This window comes from Podarcis gaigeae (genome assembly GCF_964106915.1).
Source record: "Podarcis gaigeae genome assembly, chromosome: 5".
NCBI classification, from domain to species: Eukaryota; Metazoa; Chordata; class Lepidosauria; order Squamata; family Lacertidae; genus Podarcis; species Podarcis gaigeae.
In genome coordinates, this window is record NC_139681.1 from 59,899,392 (window position 1) to 59,916,056 (window position 16,665).

The window sequence follows — 16,665 nt, forward strand, 5'->3', positions numbered from 1 at the left end:
ACCACCTCCATTCCTGTGTGCCTTGCTCCACTTGGGGAGTTTCCTACCACCAGTCATAGAATCATAGAATCATAGAGTTGGAAGAGACCACAAGGGCCATCGAGTCCAACCCCCTGCAAAGCAGGAAACACCATCAGAGCACTCCTGACATATGGTTGTCAAGCCTCTGCTTAAAGACCTTAAAGTCCTCCCTTGAGCAGAGAATGCAATTCACTGATCAGCCCTGAGTGCCTAACGGTGCACACAGGGTCTCCCTGGATCAGGCCTAAATTATCATATATATTGAGATGTATGAAATGGGTGCAGAAAGCTTATATTGCAAAGAAAAGGTGTGGTGCATGTCTATAGTTGTACCAATGGAACTTTCAAACAACAAAACCAGTTTGTAGGTTACAGAGAATAATGAGAAAAATGTTTAAAGTTAAGGAGAGAGAATTCAAATGACAAAACCTAAGTTCATAATAGAAGAAAAGGGCACTGGTTGAATGAAGTTTAGAAGAATTTTGGCATTTCATGCCCCCCCATCTCAGAATTTATAAACCACTCTACATTCAGGGAACACCCAAGCAGTTTATAGAAGTGAAACACATAAAACATAATACAGATCATAAAAGACTATTAAAACATAAAAAGTGTGTGTGAGCATTGCATAAAGTGTTTGTGTGAAATAATAATAATAATAATAATAATAATAATAATAATAATAATAATAATAATAATGGCAGAAAAAAATGTAAGTGATAGTGATAGACCTAAAAGTGAAACTTTTGTTTCCAGCTCGGTTTTGAATCACTCTTGTTCATAACTGGCCACTCATGAATCTAGGTTGTACAGCATGATGCTACCAACTCTCATTTCTTTTGTCAACTCCCTCCTCTCTGCCCCCTGCAGGACATTTTCACTGTGGACGAGAGCATTCCCATGTCATTCCGCTCCTGGATTAACTGCTTGTTGGGGATTTTCAGCACTCTGTTTATAATCTGTCTGGCCACACCTTATTTTGCGATTGTCATGCTGCCTCTGGGTATCATATACTACTTTCTTCAGGTGAGTTGGGGCCCAGCCTCTTTGGAAGCGGACATTCCTATTATTGCCAAGTTGCATCCATTCAGAAGTGTTTCTTGAGCCCTGGGGCTTCAGCTCCAATACCTACCTGCTTTACTATTCATTACCACTGAAGTTAATGGACATTACTAACTTGGGTTCATTAATTTCAGTGTGTCTACTCTGAGAGAAACTTCGTCAAACCCTTAGTTCTGTGATGACCAGGGAAGTGCAGAGGATCAAAATTCTCAATATCAGAGCAGAACTATATTGCTATCCAGAATGTCAGTGACTGGAAGAAGCTATGCTCTTGCCAGATGAAAGAAGAGAGTGACCACGAGACCAAGTGCAGAATAGAACACACCTTTCAGCTTGCAGCAGTGCAAACTGTTTTCTTTAAACTGCTTCTTGTTTCATAGGAGCTGTATACCTCTTCCTTCTAAAATACCCAACTGTGGGAGGATTCAGCTAATGAGTCCCACTAGTAGAACCCTACACAATGGGACTTTTGCCTCTGTCCTCTGCCCAAAACTGGCTCTGTTGGGATCAGGAGAACCCCCACAATAGCACGCAGAGGACGATAGGGGGACATTTTGTCTGGCAAGCTGAAATGCTTGCACTGATGGAACATTTTCCCTAGCTGCTATGTCGACTTCCTCCCTATATTACTTATTTTTGAATGATGTAAAACTGCCAATGTAATACCATCAGATAGGTTTCATTTTCCAAACAGGCTTCTTTGCATTTAATGTGCTTACAAACAGGCGCTGTAAGTCACTGCCGATGCCAGCCCTCTGAAATCCATGTTCTTAAAGCACACCAGAAACAATGACTCCATCAAACCTTTCTAAAGCTCTCCTGGCATGAGTTTACTAGTGAAAAACAGATTATGGCTAACACCATTGAAAAACTGATGCTTGGGTATAATAAAGCAAAACTTGAGCCCCAGAATTGATTTAGCATTTCCTCTCAGAAGGCAAACTCACCAAACACCTCTGAAGCTGTAGAATGGCATAGTCCTATTCTCCCATTGGCAAAATATTAACTAACAGCTGCAACATACCTGCGAACATTTATCCAATGGAAATAGGGACATCCTATTCAATAGTAATAGTAATTGTAATAATAATAATTCTTATTATTATTTTATATATACCCTGCCCAGCTGACTAGATTGCCCCATATGTTGCTTCCAACATTTTTTTAAAAAATCTAAAAAACAAACATTAAAAAACTTTCCTATACAGGGCTAACTTCAGATGTCTTCTAAAGGTTATATAGTTCCTTTATCTCCTTGGCTCAGGGATGGGTTGCAGACAATACCCCCCAACATTTCTTTGATGAAAATAGGGACGTCCTAAGGAAAAGTGGGACATTCTGGAATCAAATCAGAAACTGGGGTGGCTTCTGTAAATACGGGACTGATCCTGGAAAATAGGGACACTTGGAGGGTCTGCTGCAAGCAATGATTTTAGGAGTGAGGGATAATGGTAAGGCTAGGAGGTCTCTGCTTTGCTTGTGGCTATCACTAGTGTGTTTCTCTCCTCCTAGCGGTTCTATGTGGCCACCTCCCGCCAGTTGCGGCGTTTGGACTCGGTCACCCGGTCTCCCATCTATTCCCACTTCAGCGAAACAGTGTCGGGGCTCTCTGTCATCCGGGCCTACGGGCACCAGGAACGCTTCCTGAAACACAACGAAGAGCTTGTGGACATCAACCAGAAGTCTGTGTACTCTTGGATTGTTTCCAACAGGTGAGGCTGTGATGTGAAAGGTTTTGGCCTATTCTCTAAATCAGGGAGTTGGGAACTTCAGGCTGTGGGACCAAATCCAGCCCTTTGGGACTCTCTTTCTGTGCCTAAGACCTCTCCCCAGGCCACACCCCTCCCTTGCTCCATTTCAGACCCTGAATGGTTTTTGCCAGGCTGGAATGTGTCCTTGAACTCTGGCCATGCCTTTGGTTCTCTGCATGGAGGATGGGTGTTGGGTGTAGGAGTGTGTGTAGAAACTAGCCTGCCGTACAAAGGTAAATTTTACACCCATAGTTCTGGCCACCTTTGCCTCTGTCCCTGCGCACCACTAGCACGTGGCCCTTGCAACTTTGCCCAGAGGGGAATGTGGCCCCCAAACTGAAAAGGTGCCCCCAGTCTCAAAAAGGGGCCACCAGTCCTCAGACAACACCAGCAGGTGTACTTTTTTAGTTTGGGTGTTACTACAAAGCCTAAAGCAAAGTACTGTACAGTTTTCTGTTGGCCCGGTGGAGCCTCTCTAGGTGTGCAGCTTATCCAAGTTACTTCAAAGTAACATGACTTCCTTTCTCACATGACTCTAAGTGGGCTGATACAAGCTGAGCATTTCGGAGATCAGGAGGCTGTGCTTAGACATCACTGCCAGAAGCCAATTGTTAAAATTTGACTCTGAAGTGAAAACAGGAATGCCTCTTCTACTCAATAGCAGTGGCTGGATTTGAGATGTTGCAGGTTGCAGTACTGATGGAGCACTCACCTTTCCCTTCCGCATTTGTTCCTCCTTACAGGTGGCTGGCTGTGCGTCTAGAATTTGTGGGGAACCTGGTGGTTTTCTTTGCAGCGCTACTGGCAGTCTTTGCTAAGGATACTTTGGACAGTGGCATTGTGGGACTTTCTGTCTCCTCAGCTCTCAATGTAAGCGGCCAGAATAATGGCTATACTGGGACTTTGTAAGGTGCATTGATACACAAGCTAGGGATCCAGTGCCTAATTTGGGGGGTTTCTTGCAATTTATATTTTACCTGTTTTCTTAAACCATCAGGTGTTGAAAATAAAATGGATTAGGGATGGAGTTAGGGAGAACCTATTGTCATGAAGCCCAAGAGCTACTCACTACATAGCTAGGTGGCAGGTTAAGTTCAAGGTGCTGGTATAGATACCTAAAATACAATCTCACCCCTTATGTACCCCATCAGTGATCACTGCACTTCGCAGGTGAGAGCCTCCTGCAGATGGCGTCTTATCAGGTCTATTCCACACAATATAGGAACCCAGCCTTTCTTGTTATGACAACGATGCTTTGGAATTTTCTCCTGTTAAATATTTGACGGGCACCATCTCTGTTGCCTATCTCTTTCAACTAAGTCTTTCAATAGAGACCTTTCCCAGTCTGCATCTGTACTAGAATTTGTTTTTAGATGTTTTAAATATCACTTGTGTGTTTGCTGCCCTGGATTCCTTCAGTAGGAAGGGCAGGATATCAATTTAATTAATAAATGGTAGTAATGATGATGGTAAGCCTTCCTATTGGGAGTGTGAGAGGAGGCCACTCTGCCTTTAAAAAGGGATTCTCATAAGAAGACATGCTCCTGCGCCTTTCTTCCTTGTGTCTGTAGATGTGGGCAAATGGGATACAATGGGTTCTCTTAAGTATGGGGCAGGGAAGGGCAAGGGCTGGAGGACCAAGGCTGTTTTAGTGATAGTTCCACTACCATGCAGATCACCCAAACATTAAACTGGCTGGTGCGGATGACTTCGGAGCTGGAGACCAACATTGTGGCTGTGGAGAGAGTGCATGAATACACACATGTGGAAAATGAGGTATGGGGAGCTGTGACGATGTGGGATGGGGTTTGCAAGATTGCTGTGCTGTGGGAGAGGTCCCAATGATTCAAATATATCTTGTGTGATGCCCATTCTTTCTCCTGCAGGCACCATGGGTAACAGCCCAGAGACCACCTTCTGGCTGGCCCAACAATGGAGAGATAAGATTTATAGACTACCAAGTGCGGTATCGGCCTGGGCTGGAGCTGGTTCTCGATGGGATCAAGTGTGAGATCCAGAGCAGAGAGAAGGTGAGGCACTGGGGGGGAGATAAACAGCTGGTTGAGGCTGCTGAGAAGGGAAGGAAGCACACATTGGGAGAAAAAAGGAGTCACATGTGGGGGAAAGCTCTTATTTACAACATAGCAGATACTGTCCTTTATTTGCTGAGCCTGCATCCCATGGACCTGAAAACCTCTAGGTTGCTCAGCTTCCAAGAATAATTCTCTTAGCTCAAAGTTCAGAACCAACACAGACCTGTCCAACAGGAACCAGAGCAGAGATGCAGCATCTTGTCTAGTTGCATGAATGAACCAGGAAAGGATAACTGAGAAATAAAAGCGATTTGGTTTATCTAACCCTTGAGATGCTCTTGCTTCAGGTTGGTGTCGTGGGCCGAACCGGGGCTGGGAAATCCTCGCTCACCAACTGCCTCTTTCGCATCCTGGAGGCAGCTGGAGGCAAAATCCTGATTGATGGGCTCGACATAGCAACACTTGGACTTCATGATCTGCGCCGGAACATCACCATCATCCCACAGGTGAGACACCCAGTAAACCTGGCTTGTAGGAGCTGAGGCCAGGCTTTGGATGCTTGGGGTGTCCTCCCTTATTGCATTGATGCTGCTGATTCCCGTGGTGGAGGGCTTCCCATGCTGTTATTCCCCACTCTGGCTGACGGGTGGAGAATATCACATGGACACCAGGTGGCCAGTTTTTGCCCACATGCTGTGCATGGTGCTTTAAAACCCTCAGTAATCTTTTACAGCCCCCTAAGCAGCAGATGGGGACGCAGGTGGTGCTGTGGGTTAAACCACAGAGCCTTGGACTTGCTGATCAGAAGGTCGGTGGTTCAAATCCCCGTGACGGGGTGAGCTCCTGTTGCTCGGTCCCTGCTCCTGCCAACCTAGCAGTTTGAAAGCACGTCAAAGTGCAAGTAGATAAATAGGTACCACTCCAGCGGGAAGGTAAAGGGCATTTCCATGCACTGCTCTGGTTCGCCAGAAGCAGCTTAGTCATGCTGGCCACATGACCCGAAAGCTGTACGCCGGCTCCCTCGGCCAATAAAGCGAGATGAGCGCTGCAACCCCAGAGTCAGTCACGACTGGATCTAATGTTCAGGGGTCCCTTTACCTTTAAGAAGCAGGTGATAATTAGGGTTTCAAAGTGCCATGCACTGCAAACCACTTTTTGACCCAGTCCGTCTTTACTTGCCCCTCAGCTGAGGTCATATATGACATCAGGTGCACATGGTTTGGACAAAACGGTCTAGCAGGCCTTATTAGACCTGTGTCCTCCACTCCTATATTGATGAGATGGCAAATACCACCTCCTGTTTTGTAACGCAGTGGAACAAGGGGGCATGAACAGAAGGGGGTAATTTGCAGGGCCCATCGTGAATGTTCTACACCCCCAAAGCATATATGGCTGCAGACCAAGATCATCCCTAGTGGAAGACCATCCATGCCGGCTTAAACTGTAGCTTTTGGATCCCAGAGATGGGATGGTGCAGAACCTTGCCTACTTCACCCTGTCTATACTGTAGCTCCCTGTTCAGCACTTGGGTGTGGCTGAAAGGAAGAGCACCACTTTGGTTCAGCCTAGCCCTTCTGTTGCTTCCAGTCGTACCTGCCTTCAGCCTCTCGTGCCTGCCCCTACAGGATCCTGTTCTTTTCTCGGGGAGTTTGCGCATGAACCTGGACCCATTTGACCAGCACTCGGATGAAGAAGTCTGGCATGCTCTGGAGCTGGCACACTTGAAGTCTTATGTACACAGCCTGCCTGAAGGACTGTCCCATCTAGTGAGCGAAGCAGGAGACAACCTGAGGTACAGGAAGGGTAATACGGGCTGCTCCCATCCTAAGAGTTGGGAGACTGTTGGGAGAGCATGGGCTGTGATGGTATTTACACTAGCCCCTTGCAGGCAGCTGCATCCATTTGGGCTGATCTTGTTTCCACAGCGTGGGGCAAAGGCAGCTTGTCTGTCTGGCACGGGCCCTCCTCCGTAAATCCAAAATCCTGATTCTGGATGAGGCCACGGCAGCTGTGGATATGGAGACTGACTACCTGATCCAAGAGACAATCCGGAGCGAGTTTGCAGACTGCACTGTGCTCACCATTGCCCATCGGTTGCACACCATTATGGACAGCCACAGGTACAATTTGTGGGGTTGTGGGCATGCTATGTGAAATCTGGCGTGATTTGGAATCGCGTTCTCTCATCATACACAGCTGTAATGGTTCAGGGCTTCATGGTCTCACGAAAAAAGCAGCAAAGGTTCCCTCGGCCCACAATGGTTGAAGCGCCTACAGCACTTGTTTCCCAAACTTTTGGGTCTCTAGTTGTTTTTGGACTACAATTCCCATCATTCCTAGCTACCAGGACCAGTGGTCAGGGATGATGGGAGTTGTAGTCCGAAAACAGCTGGAGACCCAGGTTTGGGAAACACTGACCTACAGCAACAGTGGAATTGCATGGAGTAAACTGTCATTCAGTAATCATCCCACTAAAACTTCCACTGGGTGCTCCTAGAACTGACAACACATTTGGAAATCTAAATCCAGATAGTTTGTGGCCTGTACTAAATATCCTTACATACGTTGACACACAATCCTGAAGAAAGCCAATATTTGAAGTCCATCCGTGAAAGGCTTTCAGAATGGTTAGTGAGCATAGGAAGAATCTGTTGGATGAGGCCAAAGGCCCACCTAGTCCAGCATCCTGTTCTCACAGTAGCCAACCAGGTGCCTGTTGGCCCACAACCCATAAGCATGATCTCAGCCTGACAGCTCTCTCTCCAACCGTGGTTTCCAGCAACTTGTATTTAGAGGCCTACTGCATACAAATGGTTTTCTTTGATAGTCAAACAAGAGAAATAACTCAGCATGCAGCGCAGTGAAATAAAACTTTAGAAAATAAGCCTGTTTTCCTAAGCCTGCATTAAACAAATGCTTGAAAAGCACAGTAAATGCTGTGCAGGTCAATTTTTTTCCTGGGAAAGCAAATCCCTTCTCAGGTTGGCTTTTAGCTGCAAGCACATAAACAACAAGAAGAACAATGGATTTCTAGAAACCTTTTAACAACATTTGGCATCCAAGACTGGGCTGTAAGTTGCTACAAAGCAGATCTGGAAGGAAAGCGATGACCTCATTAAATCTGCTTTACAGTAACCAATACTTCCAAAGGAGAATATAACAAAACAGAGAAGCTTTTGGAGCTGCAATGGCTCTACCAGCCCAACCTTTTGGGACAATGGTTGAGCCTGTGCTTCCCACTCAACTCAGCAAAACAAAAGTTCCTGTGATAGGATGATGACCTTTCAGGGTGAGCAATTGGACACAGAAATTGCTGTATAAAATATTGGATGCATTATTAGCTCAGTGACTCCCACATTTTTTAAAGTGAAGTGGTGAATCGTTAAGGGATGGAATACGTTCAGCCCTACCACACAAGCCAGGTTGACCATCAGTGCCAATAATTATTTACCCAGATCAGTTGAAGGGATTCTTATCCTTCCCTCCACCCTCTGGCCACTTTCCCTTTTCCATTCCGGAAACTCCCTCTGGAGCCGCCCTGTTGCAGTTTCCACGTTTTTTCCTCAGGAATGTAGATGGCGGGGTCAGTTTTAGAGTTTCTGGTGTCAACTTTTCTTTTGCATACAGATTGACACCACTTAGTTTCTGACTGCTAACCTGGAAGGTGCTAGAAGCTGTGTGCAACTAGATATGGGTGCTTGTGCTCAATCTCAAATGTCTCTCTCTCCACTCCAGGGTGATGGTGCTTCAGGCGGGAAGGATTGTGGAGTTTGACAGCCCTGATCATCTGCTTAAACAGCAAAGCATCTTTGCAGCAATGGCCAAGGATGCTGGAATTGTAGGAAGCCAGAACACTGCCATGTAGAGGCAAGGGCAGCAAGACCAAGGTCAGCTTCACACATACTTGTGGTAGCTTTTCCTGGACTTTTACCTTTGACTGGGTGCCAAAACTGTCTGTACCAGCAGTGATATTACGCCTGAAACACAGATTGTATCATCATACAGTTTCTGGGCACGCTGCACTCAACCAGCTTGTATCTTCACAGACAGCTACCTGATATTTTCTTGGCCCCGAACTCAAGCACTGCCTATAAGCCAACCATGGTTCTGCAGAAGGGGTGCATTTTTAATATCGCCCTCCAAGATAGAAAAGATCAACGGAAGCTCTACCATTCCTCCTTTGTTTCAAGACACAGCACAGAAGTTCCCATACAATTTTCCGTGCTATGAAGTAGGCAAAAACATGCCGTGGTGTTTGGTATTAACTGGTTCCGTTTATCGCCCCCTGTCCCCAAAACGCATCACCTTCCAGATACATGTTTCTTTGGGGATACCGGCAGCTTTTGTTTCCTCCTCCTTGCATGGGGTTTCACACCTTCATCTGGAGGTGGGGTGGAGAGGATTTAGATGACAAATTAGAACTTCACAACACTTAGTACACGGAGAAGTGCTGGAAGGTGCTGACTAATAACTATTTGGGAATCTTGTCCCAAACAGTCCAGTCTCTGTACCCTTCTTTTAAATTTGCTGTCACAAGGTGTTTCAAATGTGGGGTGCACTGGGTTTTTTTAAAAAAAGTTTTCATACCCTGTCTACTGACCTGAGTTCCTGAGGCATCTTATGTTGTATTTAAAATACAATAAAACGGACAATAATTACTGAAGCGGGGCAAATGTTTCTTGCATGTTCCTGGCCCTAGACTTCCGCTGGTGCAGCAGGCACCGGGGAAGCAAAGTATGAAAACACAAGTTTGCTTTTCTTGCTGTTGGGTGTTCCCACCCTTCCCAATATTCCAGACGGATTTTCCTTGGCACAAAGGAAAGTTAGGCATAAGTGCTCTTACTCTTATAGGTCAATCTCCCATTTTTGCCAGTACCGTTACCATTCATCCCTGGACCATCATAATATTTGATTGTTCCTGACAATCTTGGTGTTTGTGTGCTCAAGTTGAGGCATGCTGCTTGCTGTCATAAGGAGAAGGGGTAATGCAAAAGGGGGGACTGTGCATGAATCATTCAAGATATGTCAGAAAAAGTTTTTATTTACAAAACAGCAGCTCAGGAGGCACAATGCAGCTGTTATTCTCTGCTCTTTTATCTTGGAGCAGGAATACCCCCCCCCAAAAAAAAATCTGACTTGGGGCAAGGTGGTCCTAGCAGTATGTATACACACACACACACACACACACACACACACACAGAGCGGCATTCAAGGTGTGCCACCAGACCCCACCTGAAGCTGCATGAAGCCTTATGCACTTTGCAACAGCCAATGCCAAATAACACTGAGAGAAAGGAAGCGCTCTCGTTTTCAGTAGCTAATCTCCAGCACCCTTGCATACAACATTGCAGTCTGTAGGAAAACAAAATTGCAACCTGTCTTTGTATTAGATCCACTACTGAACAAGAGGCCAGCCTGTAGTGGATCTTCAGTCTTGCAACTGTTCCATGCCATGATAGCTAAATGGAACATCTAAGTTCAGAGACAGCGCAGATTTTGCATACCAATTGCTGGGGGACAAATGGGCAGATGAGGGGCCATTGCCTGCAGGCTCTGCTAGTGGGCTGCTAGAAGCATGAGGATGGTTACTGGGAAGCAGGTAAGATGGATCCTTAGACTGATCTGACAGGGCACACCCAGCCCCCTGGGTTACCATTTGCCAGATGCCTCACAGTTGCATAACCGGCAGCTAGTCTGAAACTTGTTAGTCAAAGGAGACTAAACACCTACTTCAAGGGGGAATAAACTCCACACGGCAATGCTTGAGGCGAGGGGCACTGCCCCTCAGGACCAGGCACAGAGAGGTTCAGTCTCATTAGGGTAAAACAGCAGAACCCCCTGGAAGCACTTCATTCAACTTCACAGGAAACCTGGTTTGGCTCCCCCAAAATGTATCCAATTGAAACCCAAGGGGAAGGGGATGGAGAGCCCAAGGCCTCCCTCTTCAGCCTGGCTCCAACAGTGATTAAGGCAGCAGTTTCTGGCAACTCCAGACAAACATCCTTCACGTGTACTCAGTCTTCCGAATGTAGCTGGACGGCACGTAGCCCCTCTTCCCGTGTGCCTCTGCCAACCACCACTCCTGGTTCCCCGTGATGTCTTCGAACTGCAGAATCCTTAGTCTCTGATTCGCGGTGACGCTCAGTTCATTTGAGTTCCGTCCCGTAAAAGTGTAAACAGCATAGTAGACCTCAAAGTAGAAAGAAGGGGGAGGAGGTCAGTGGAAAAGTAGGAAGAAAGATGCCACACCATTCAAAGCCTCACAGAACAAGTCCCAGGCTGCCCCCCTTTTTTTTACACTGTAAGCACCTGCTTTGGGAATTTTGTTGTTAAATTGAAAAGCAGGCTAAAAATATCTTAGCCCATACAATATGAATATACAAAGTCCCAAGAATTAGCTGTATTGAATTAGATGGAACAGAACTCACTCTGGGCTTCCATTACAGTGATACTTCGGGTTACATATGCTTCAGGTTACAGACTCCGCTAACCCAGAAATAGTACCTCGGGTTAAGAACTTTGCTTCAGGATGAGAACAGAAATTGTGCAGCAGCGGCGCAGCGGCAGCGGAAGGCCCCATTAGCTAAAGTGGTGCTTCAGGTTAAGAACAGTTTCAGGCAAAGAACAGACCTCCAGAACGAATTAAGTTCTTAACCTGAGGTACCACTGTATGCTCATTTTCAGAGGAAGCCTTGGTTGTGCCAGCTAGCCAGTCGAATTAGAAATGGCCCATTAACAGAGACAGAAATATGCCTCTTCCCCACTCACCTGGTTCCCCTTAGACTCGCTGGTCCTCGGCCTCAAGTTGCCATTCTCCAGCGAAGGTGTCGCCCTGGCCTTGGGCCGGGCCGGAAGCCCATTGCGTGGGTCGGGGTTACTGTATCGGCGAGATGCCGGAATGGCGCGGGGGGCCTGAGTAGAGTCTACAGGACCAGTCTTAGGTTGTTCAGCAGCATCCACCTCTGAAAGGGCCTGCAGGGAGCTCATTAAATCCCCTTGGAAGCCCGAGTCCTGCGGAGGTTTCTGAGGGCTATTTGCAGATGCGTTGCTCACTATGCTGCTTGGCGTGCTGCTGCCACGAGATGAGGAGCCGCTGTGCTCGGATTCACTTGAGGAATGGCTGCCCACAGAAACATTTGAGTGGCTGCATCGTGGGTTGTATGGCTTCAGGAAGGAGCTGTACACAAAGCCCTTGGTCACTGTAGAGGGAAGGTCGGAAATCAGAAGCACAGACAGGGCATGGCCAGTGCACTGGGAAACAGCTGCATCAGGTGTCTCCCAACACCAGATTTCGGTATCATTGTGGACACTGGACCAACACTGAACTGGGGAGGTGGAGAATGTGCACAACAGCTGTGCGCGCATAAAAAGGAAAATACTTGTGGCATTTTTAAAGCCATGTGAAAGGAAAAGAACTGGGGCCTGTAGGGACTCAGCAGCCTGCTTAGCAGTAAATATAGCTCCTGAGGCCACTAGGGAGAGTGATAAGCAGCTGTCATTAAAAGAGGAATTTGAAGCTCTACCAGAGTGACTTTGATTGATATCTGGAAAGAACAGGTGGTTCCTTTAGAAATTAAAATAAGTGCACTTAGTGGCAGATTGGGTGGGAGTGTGGAACCCGCACAAATTAAAGAATAGATACAGAACAAGCTCCTCCGGACAGGAGGTGTCCCACGGTTTGCCTGGAGTCCGAGAGAGGCCTCCACTCACCTCCATTGTCAATGAGCCAGCGGTTCTGACTGCCCATGGGGTCCTTCTTCTTAAGGACCCCCACCAGGTCACCCTCCAGCAATGAAATGTCCAACTCTTGAGCGGCGTTGACGTTGCGCTCAGCCTGGAAGAGCTTGTCAGGGGGGTACCGAGACAGCAAGGCGGCGCGGAGGTCATCCGACTGCAGCATGTAGCTGGGCTGCGAGGGAAGCGACAGCACCAAACAGTGATGGGGAAGGCGATGCAGTGACACACAGTGCTCCATGCCCGGCCCTGGTTCCTCAAGCCAAGGCCGCCCACCACAGGACAGTGCCCATGTTGAATGAGGAGTCCCCCACCCATCGTTGCCCCCACAGTTGCTCACCATTCCCAGAAGCGGCTGCCTCCGTGCTGACTGGCGCTCCAGACTTTTCCTCTCAAAGGGCTTTTTGGCAGCGGGGGTGCTCTCGGGGAAGAAAGTGAAGACCTGCAGCTGCTGGAGGACACGGCTATGCTCTTCCTGGAAGATGGCAACCAGATTGCCCTCTTTGCCAACCACCTGCAGCAGCTAGGAGAAAGGAGGGAGGCAGGGCCGTCAGAACAGTGGAAACGGGGAGCCCGGCTAGACACAAGAGACAGGCCACTATGAAGCCATGCTCCAGGAAGGGAAGACCCAGAGACAGCTCTAGAAACCCAGGACCTGGTGCCTTCTTTTCCTTACTAATAGAGCCCATTATCAAGAGTTATGTCCTATGTCAAGATCCTCATCCCAAGGAGCCTTCCATTTCAGAGGGCCTGTAAGGGAAGGGCTATAGCTCAGGGGCAGAGTACACGCTTCGGATACAAAGGGTCACAGGTTCAATCCCTAACATCTCCAGGTAACGCTGAGAAGGGCTCCAGCCTAAAACCCTTGAGGGCCACTGCCAGTCAACGTAGATAATACTGAGCTAGATGGACCGATGGGTCTGACTCAGTATAAAAGGAAGCTTCCTTTGCTCAACAGTGCCTTCCTGTTGCCATTTCCCCCAGTGGCATTTACAGCCTGGGGCAAAGAATAAACTCATGGGAATTCAGAGATTGTTTAAGGCACAACGGTCACTCACAACCATCGGACTAGTGGAGGGGATTTGAGGATAGAAGGTCCAAAGGCACTAGAGAGAGAAAGCAACAGCCAATATGAAATCCCAGCACAGAAGGCAACTTTTAAAGAGCACTGTGCTGACCTAGTGTGTGCCTTTTCCTCCTCCACGCCAACTGGAGAGTGCATTCATTGAAAACATAGAGCAAATGCAATGGGGCAGCAAATCAGGCAGCCCTATATGCTCTTTCCTTCTGACCCTCGCTAGTCTCCAATCAGGATGGGCAGCCTGCACGGTCCTGGCCTCTCTTGCACACTTACGGAAAGCAGAGGCTGCAGCTCCTGCAACGCCAGGTGCACAAAGTCACAGTGGGCCTCCGCGTAGCCGCGCAGGCAGCTGGTGAAGAGCTCCTTGGCACAGCACTGGAATTTGGGCAACTCATCCAGCAGCTGCGTGTTCAAGGCCTCGTAATTGTTGCGAGCTGACTGCAGTTCTTCCAAGGTCCGCTTGTCCTTCAGCCTTTCGGCCCGCTCCGTGCATGTGTGGAAGTCCAGGAGCTTGTCAAAACGTTTCTGCACGAGTTTGTGAGGCCCGGCAAACATGTTCAGCAGCTGATTCAGAGGGGAGAACACCAGCCGCTCTGTGCGCTCCTTCTGCAAGGGGCACAAGGACACCAAAATAGCATGCTCTTTCCCCCACACGTTTCTGTAGCAAATCATTATTTTGTTATAGTTTCAGTACAAGCTGTACTGGAGGAAGGAAGGGTTTTGTTTCTATCTTGCTGCAGAAAATTCCTTGGGAGGAGGAAGACAATACACATTTGTTTGTAGTGTCAACAAAGGCAGAAGGGCACCTGTTCTGCCCAGTACCACTCCATATGTATTTCAGGAGAAAGCCCATTTTGCAATATCTCTTCTATCCCACCTCCTTGCCACAGGCTCTCTTCCACCAACCAATGGCTTCATCACCCTGAAAGGCTTCCTCCTCCCCAACTCCCGCTATGCCTTTCCCTCATACTGAAATATTTTTCTAGCCTCTTCCAAAGTTCCTTTCCTTCTGTTTCTGCAACCAACTGATTCTGTGCCCAGAAAGTAGGAGGAAACACCTGACCCAGGAAGGAAGCAAAGACCTCACTCACGAAATCAGAGAAGAGCTGGTCGCTGATGAGACGGTGGACCTTCTGGAACTGTTCCAACTCAGCACTGCCTTTCTCCATGCACAGGTCCCACATACTCAGTGCTGCTGTCACTTTAACACAGGCAGACTCCTGAGGGCAGAGAGACACAGACCTCAGCAGGACTAAAGCAGTTTGCAACCCCTGCAAGCCCAGCCACAACCCGAGCCAAGATTGTGACACAGAAACTTCTGCCCAAAGCTAGCCAAGGCAGGACCCTCAAGTTTGCTAGTCACTCAATCCCCTCAGTCTCCAATTCTTCACAAGGTCCTGTCCCATCCCCTACAAATATGTTTATTCACCCGGACATGCTGAAGGTAGAGAGAAAGGTCCCGGATGAAAGATTTAATCAGCCGCTCCTGCATTCGAAAGTTCTTCTCGGTCTCTTCAAAAGCCTCATCTTTGAGCTGTAACAGGGAGGAGGAGGAGATTTGATAGGTACCGTGGAGCTTGTGATGGATTCCCATAGACATGTAACCAGAGCCAGCATTTACCTGCGGTGCAAAACCTGTGAGGTGCTTGAGGTGGCTGCTGACACGATTGGATTTCTTGATGATGGAATGGAAGTTGAGCTTGGAGATCTTCTCAATGAGGCTGTCGTCATCAGTTTTCCGGTACTTTAGCACTGAAAGAGAGTGGTGGAAGCAAGAGTCAGCTCCTAAGAGTCGTGGAATAACAGGGTGTGGTGAGGGACAACAATGGTCACCTGGTCCAATCCCCTGAGAGTACAGAAGATCCATTAAAGACTGTGCCATCCTGGGGAGTTTCTCTCTCAGCCCAGACACAATCCTCTGTCAGTTCACTTCTAGCCTACAGTACACCACCACTTCCAAACACCAGAGGTAAGTGGCTCATTTGCCTTTCGACATTTGTCTCTTTGTAAGGGAGCAATAACTGGATAATGCATCCTGCCAACTAAGCATGACTGGGTTAAACCAAATGGACTTTTGCTATTACTCCCAGCAGCCACTAGAAGGCGTTTCACCTTTCTCAATCTCCCCCCGCCCCCCCCCCCAACAGCCAGCCTGCTGTACACTCAGTCTCCATAGACGGTACCCAACTCTTCCACACAGGGATGCTTGGCTGCTTTCCATCTTCCCCATGTGGCTTACTCGTTTGTCTCAAGCGGGTGCTTGTGGTGCTCCTCCCCTTTCCCCACATTGTCTCCTCTGCCCCACAGCTCACCCAGGTCCTTTCGCCTTTTGGATTCATTGATGTTGCAGTTGATCTCCTTGACAGCAAGGACAGCCGCTGCCAGGGGAGCACGGTCAGGATGAGACTCAGGTGTGGCGCCCAGAAGCTCCATCAGCAGCAGTGGGTAGCGCATCACACGCTGAACGGGCTTGATCAGGAAGGAGCCCAGGTCAATGTAGTTGGTGCAGCCCCTGAGAAAAGGGGTGGGGGAAGTTAGCACAGAGGATCCCATATGTTGTCACCCACACTCTCACCCCACAAACACTGCACCCCAGGAAAACCAACCCCACCTTCCAACTGCTCTTTGGCTTATGTGCATGCACATGTGAGATGCTTTGTTTAAAAATGTGTTTACTAAATTGCCTATGCCACCTTGAAAAGATATTCATCTTTTGAAAGGTAGCCTACACATTTATTAAATAAATACATTGGGACACATACTGAGGCTGGACACTCCGCACCAGTCTTCCTCCCCCAAAAGACTATATATCATCAGACAACATAAAACCAGCTCATCTCATTCGTCCCAAACTTAGTCACTTCTTCATCCTCTTCTAGCTGAACTCACAATACCTGGATGGTTGACTAGTTGTTTCCTAAAAGCCAGCCAGCCAGCCTAGTAGCATTCCTGCCCCACATCTTACTCAGTTCCTTCCCCATCC

General features: G+C 47.9%; 2 protein-coding genes across 3 annotated transcripts in view; one reads left to right on the forward strand and one right to left on the reverse strand.

Moving 5' to 3' along the window:
- ABCC2 (ATP binding cassette subfamily C member 2) overlaps nucleotides 1–9,530 on the forward strand; it is a 31,100-nt gene extending 21,570 nt beyond the window's left edge. Inside the window, exons 24-32 of the mRNA XM_083740036.1 lie at nucleotides 892–1,047; nucleotides 2,596–2,795; nucleotides 3,578–3,704; nucleotides 4,509–4,610; nucleotides 4,721–4,864; nucleotides 5,215–5,373; nucleotides 6,493–6,659; nucleotides 6,793–6,987; nucleotides 8,603–9,530. Coding sequence (XP_083596162.1) covers nucleotides 892–1,047; nucleotides 2,596–2,795; nucleotides 3,578–3,704; nucleotides 4,509–4,610; nucleotides 4,721–4,864; nucleotides 5,215–5,373; nucleotides 6,493–6,659; nucleotides 6,793–6,987; nucleotides 8,603–8,732 — 1,380 coding nt within the window. The 3' untranslated portion in view covers nucleotides 8,733–9,530. The remainder of the gene's footprint in view (nucleotides 1–891; nucleotides 1,048–2,595; nucleotides 2,796–3,577; nucleotides 3,705–4,508; nucleotides 4,611–4,720; nucleotides 4,865–5,214; nucleotides 5,374–6,492; nucleotides 6,660–6,792; nucleotides 6,988–8,602) is intronic.
- A 360-nt stretch (nucleotides 9,531–9,890) lies between these two features.
- DNMBP (dynamin binding protein) overlaps nucleotides 9,891–16,665 on the reverse strand; it is a 51,423-nt gene continuing 44,648 nt past the window's right edge. For both annotated transcript variants that reach the window (XM_083740037.1, XM_083740038.1), the window contains 9 exons: nucleotides 15,995–16,194; nucleotides 15,304–15,434; nucleotides 15,112–15,216; nucleotides 14,774–14,902; nucleotides 13,956–14,288; nucleotides 12,942–13,124; nucleotides 12,578–12,776; nucleotides 11,636–12,066; nucleotides 9,891–11,057 (listed from right to left, as the gene is read on the reverse strand). In XM_083740037.1, the coding sequence (XP_083596163.1) occupies nucleotides 10,872–11,057; nucleotides 11,636–12,066; nucleotides 12,578–12,776; nucleotides 12,942–13,124; nucleotides 13,956–14,288; nucleotides 14,774–14,902; nucleotides 15,112–15,216; nucleotides 15,304–15,434; nucleotides 15,995–16,194 (1,897 nt within the window). In that variant the 3' untranslated portion in view covers nucleotides 9,891–10,871. The remainder of the gene's footprint in view (nucleotides 11,058–11,635; nucleotides 12,067–12,577; nucleotides 12,777–12,941; nucleotides 13,125–13,955; nucleotides 14,289–14,773; nucleotides 14,903–15,111; nucleotides 15,217–15,303; nucleotides 15,435–15,994; nucleotides 16,195–16,665) is intronic.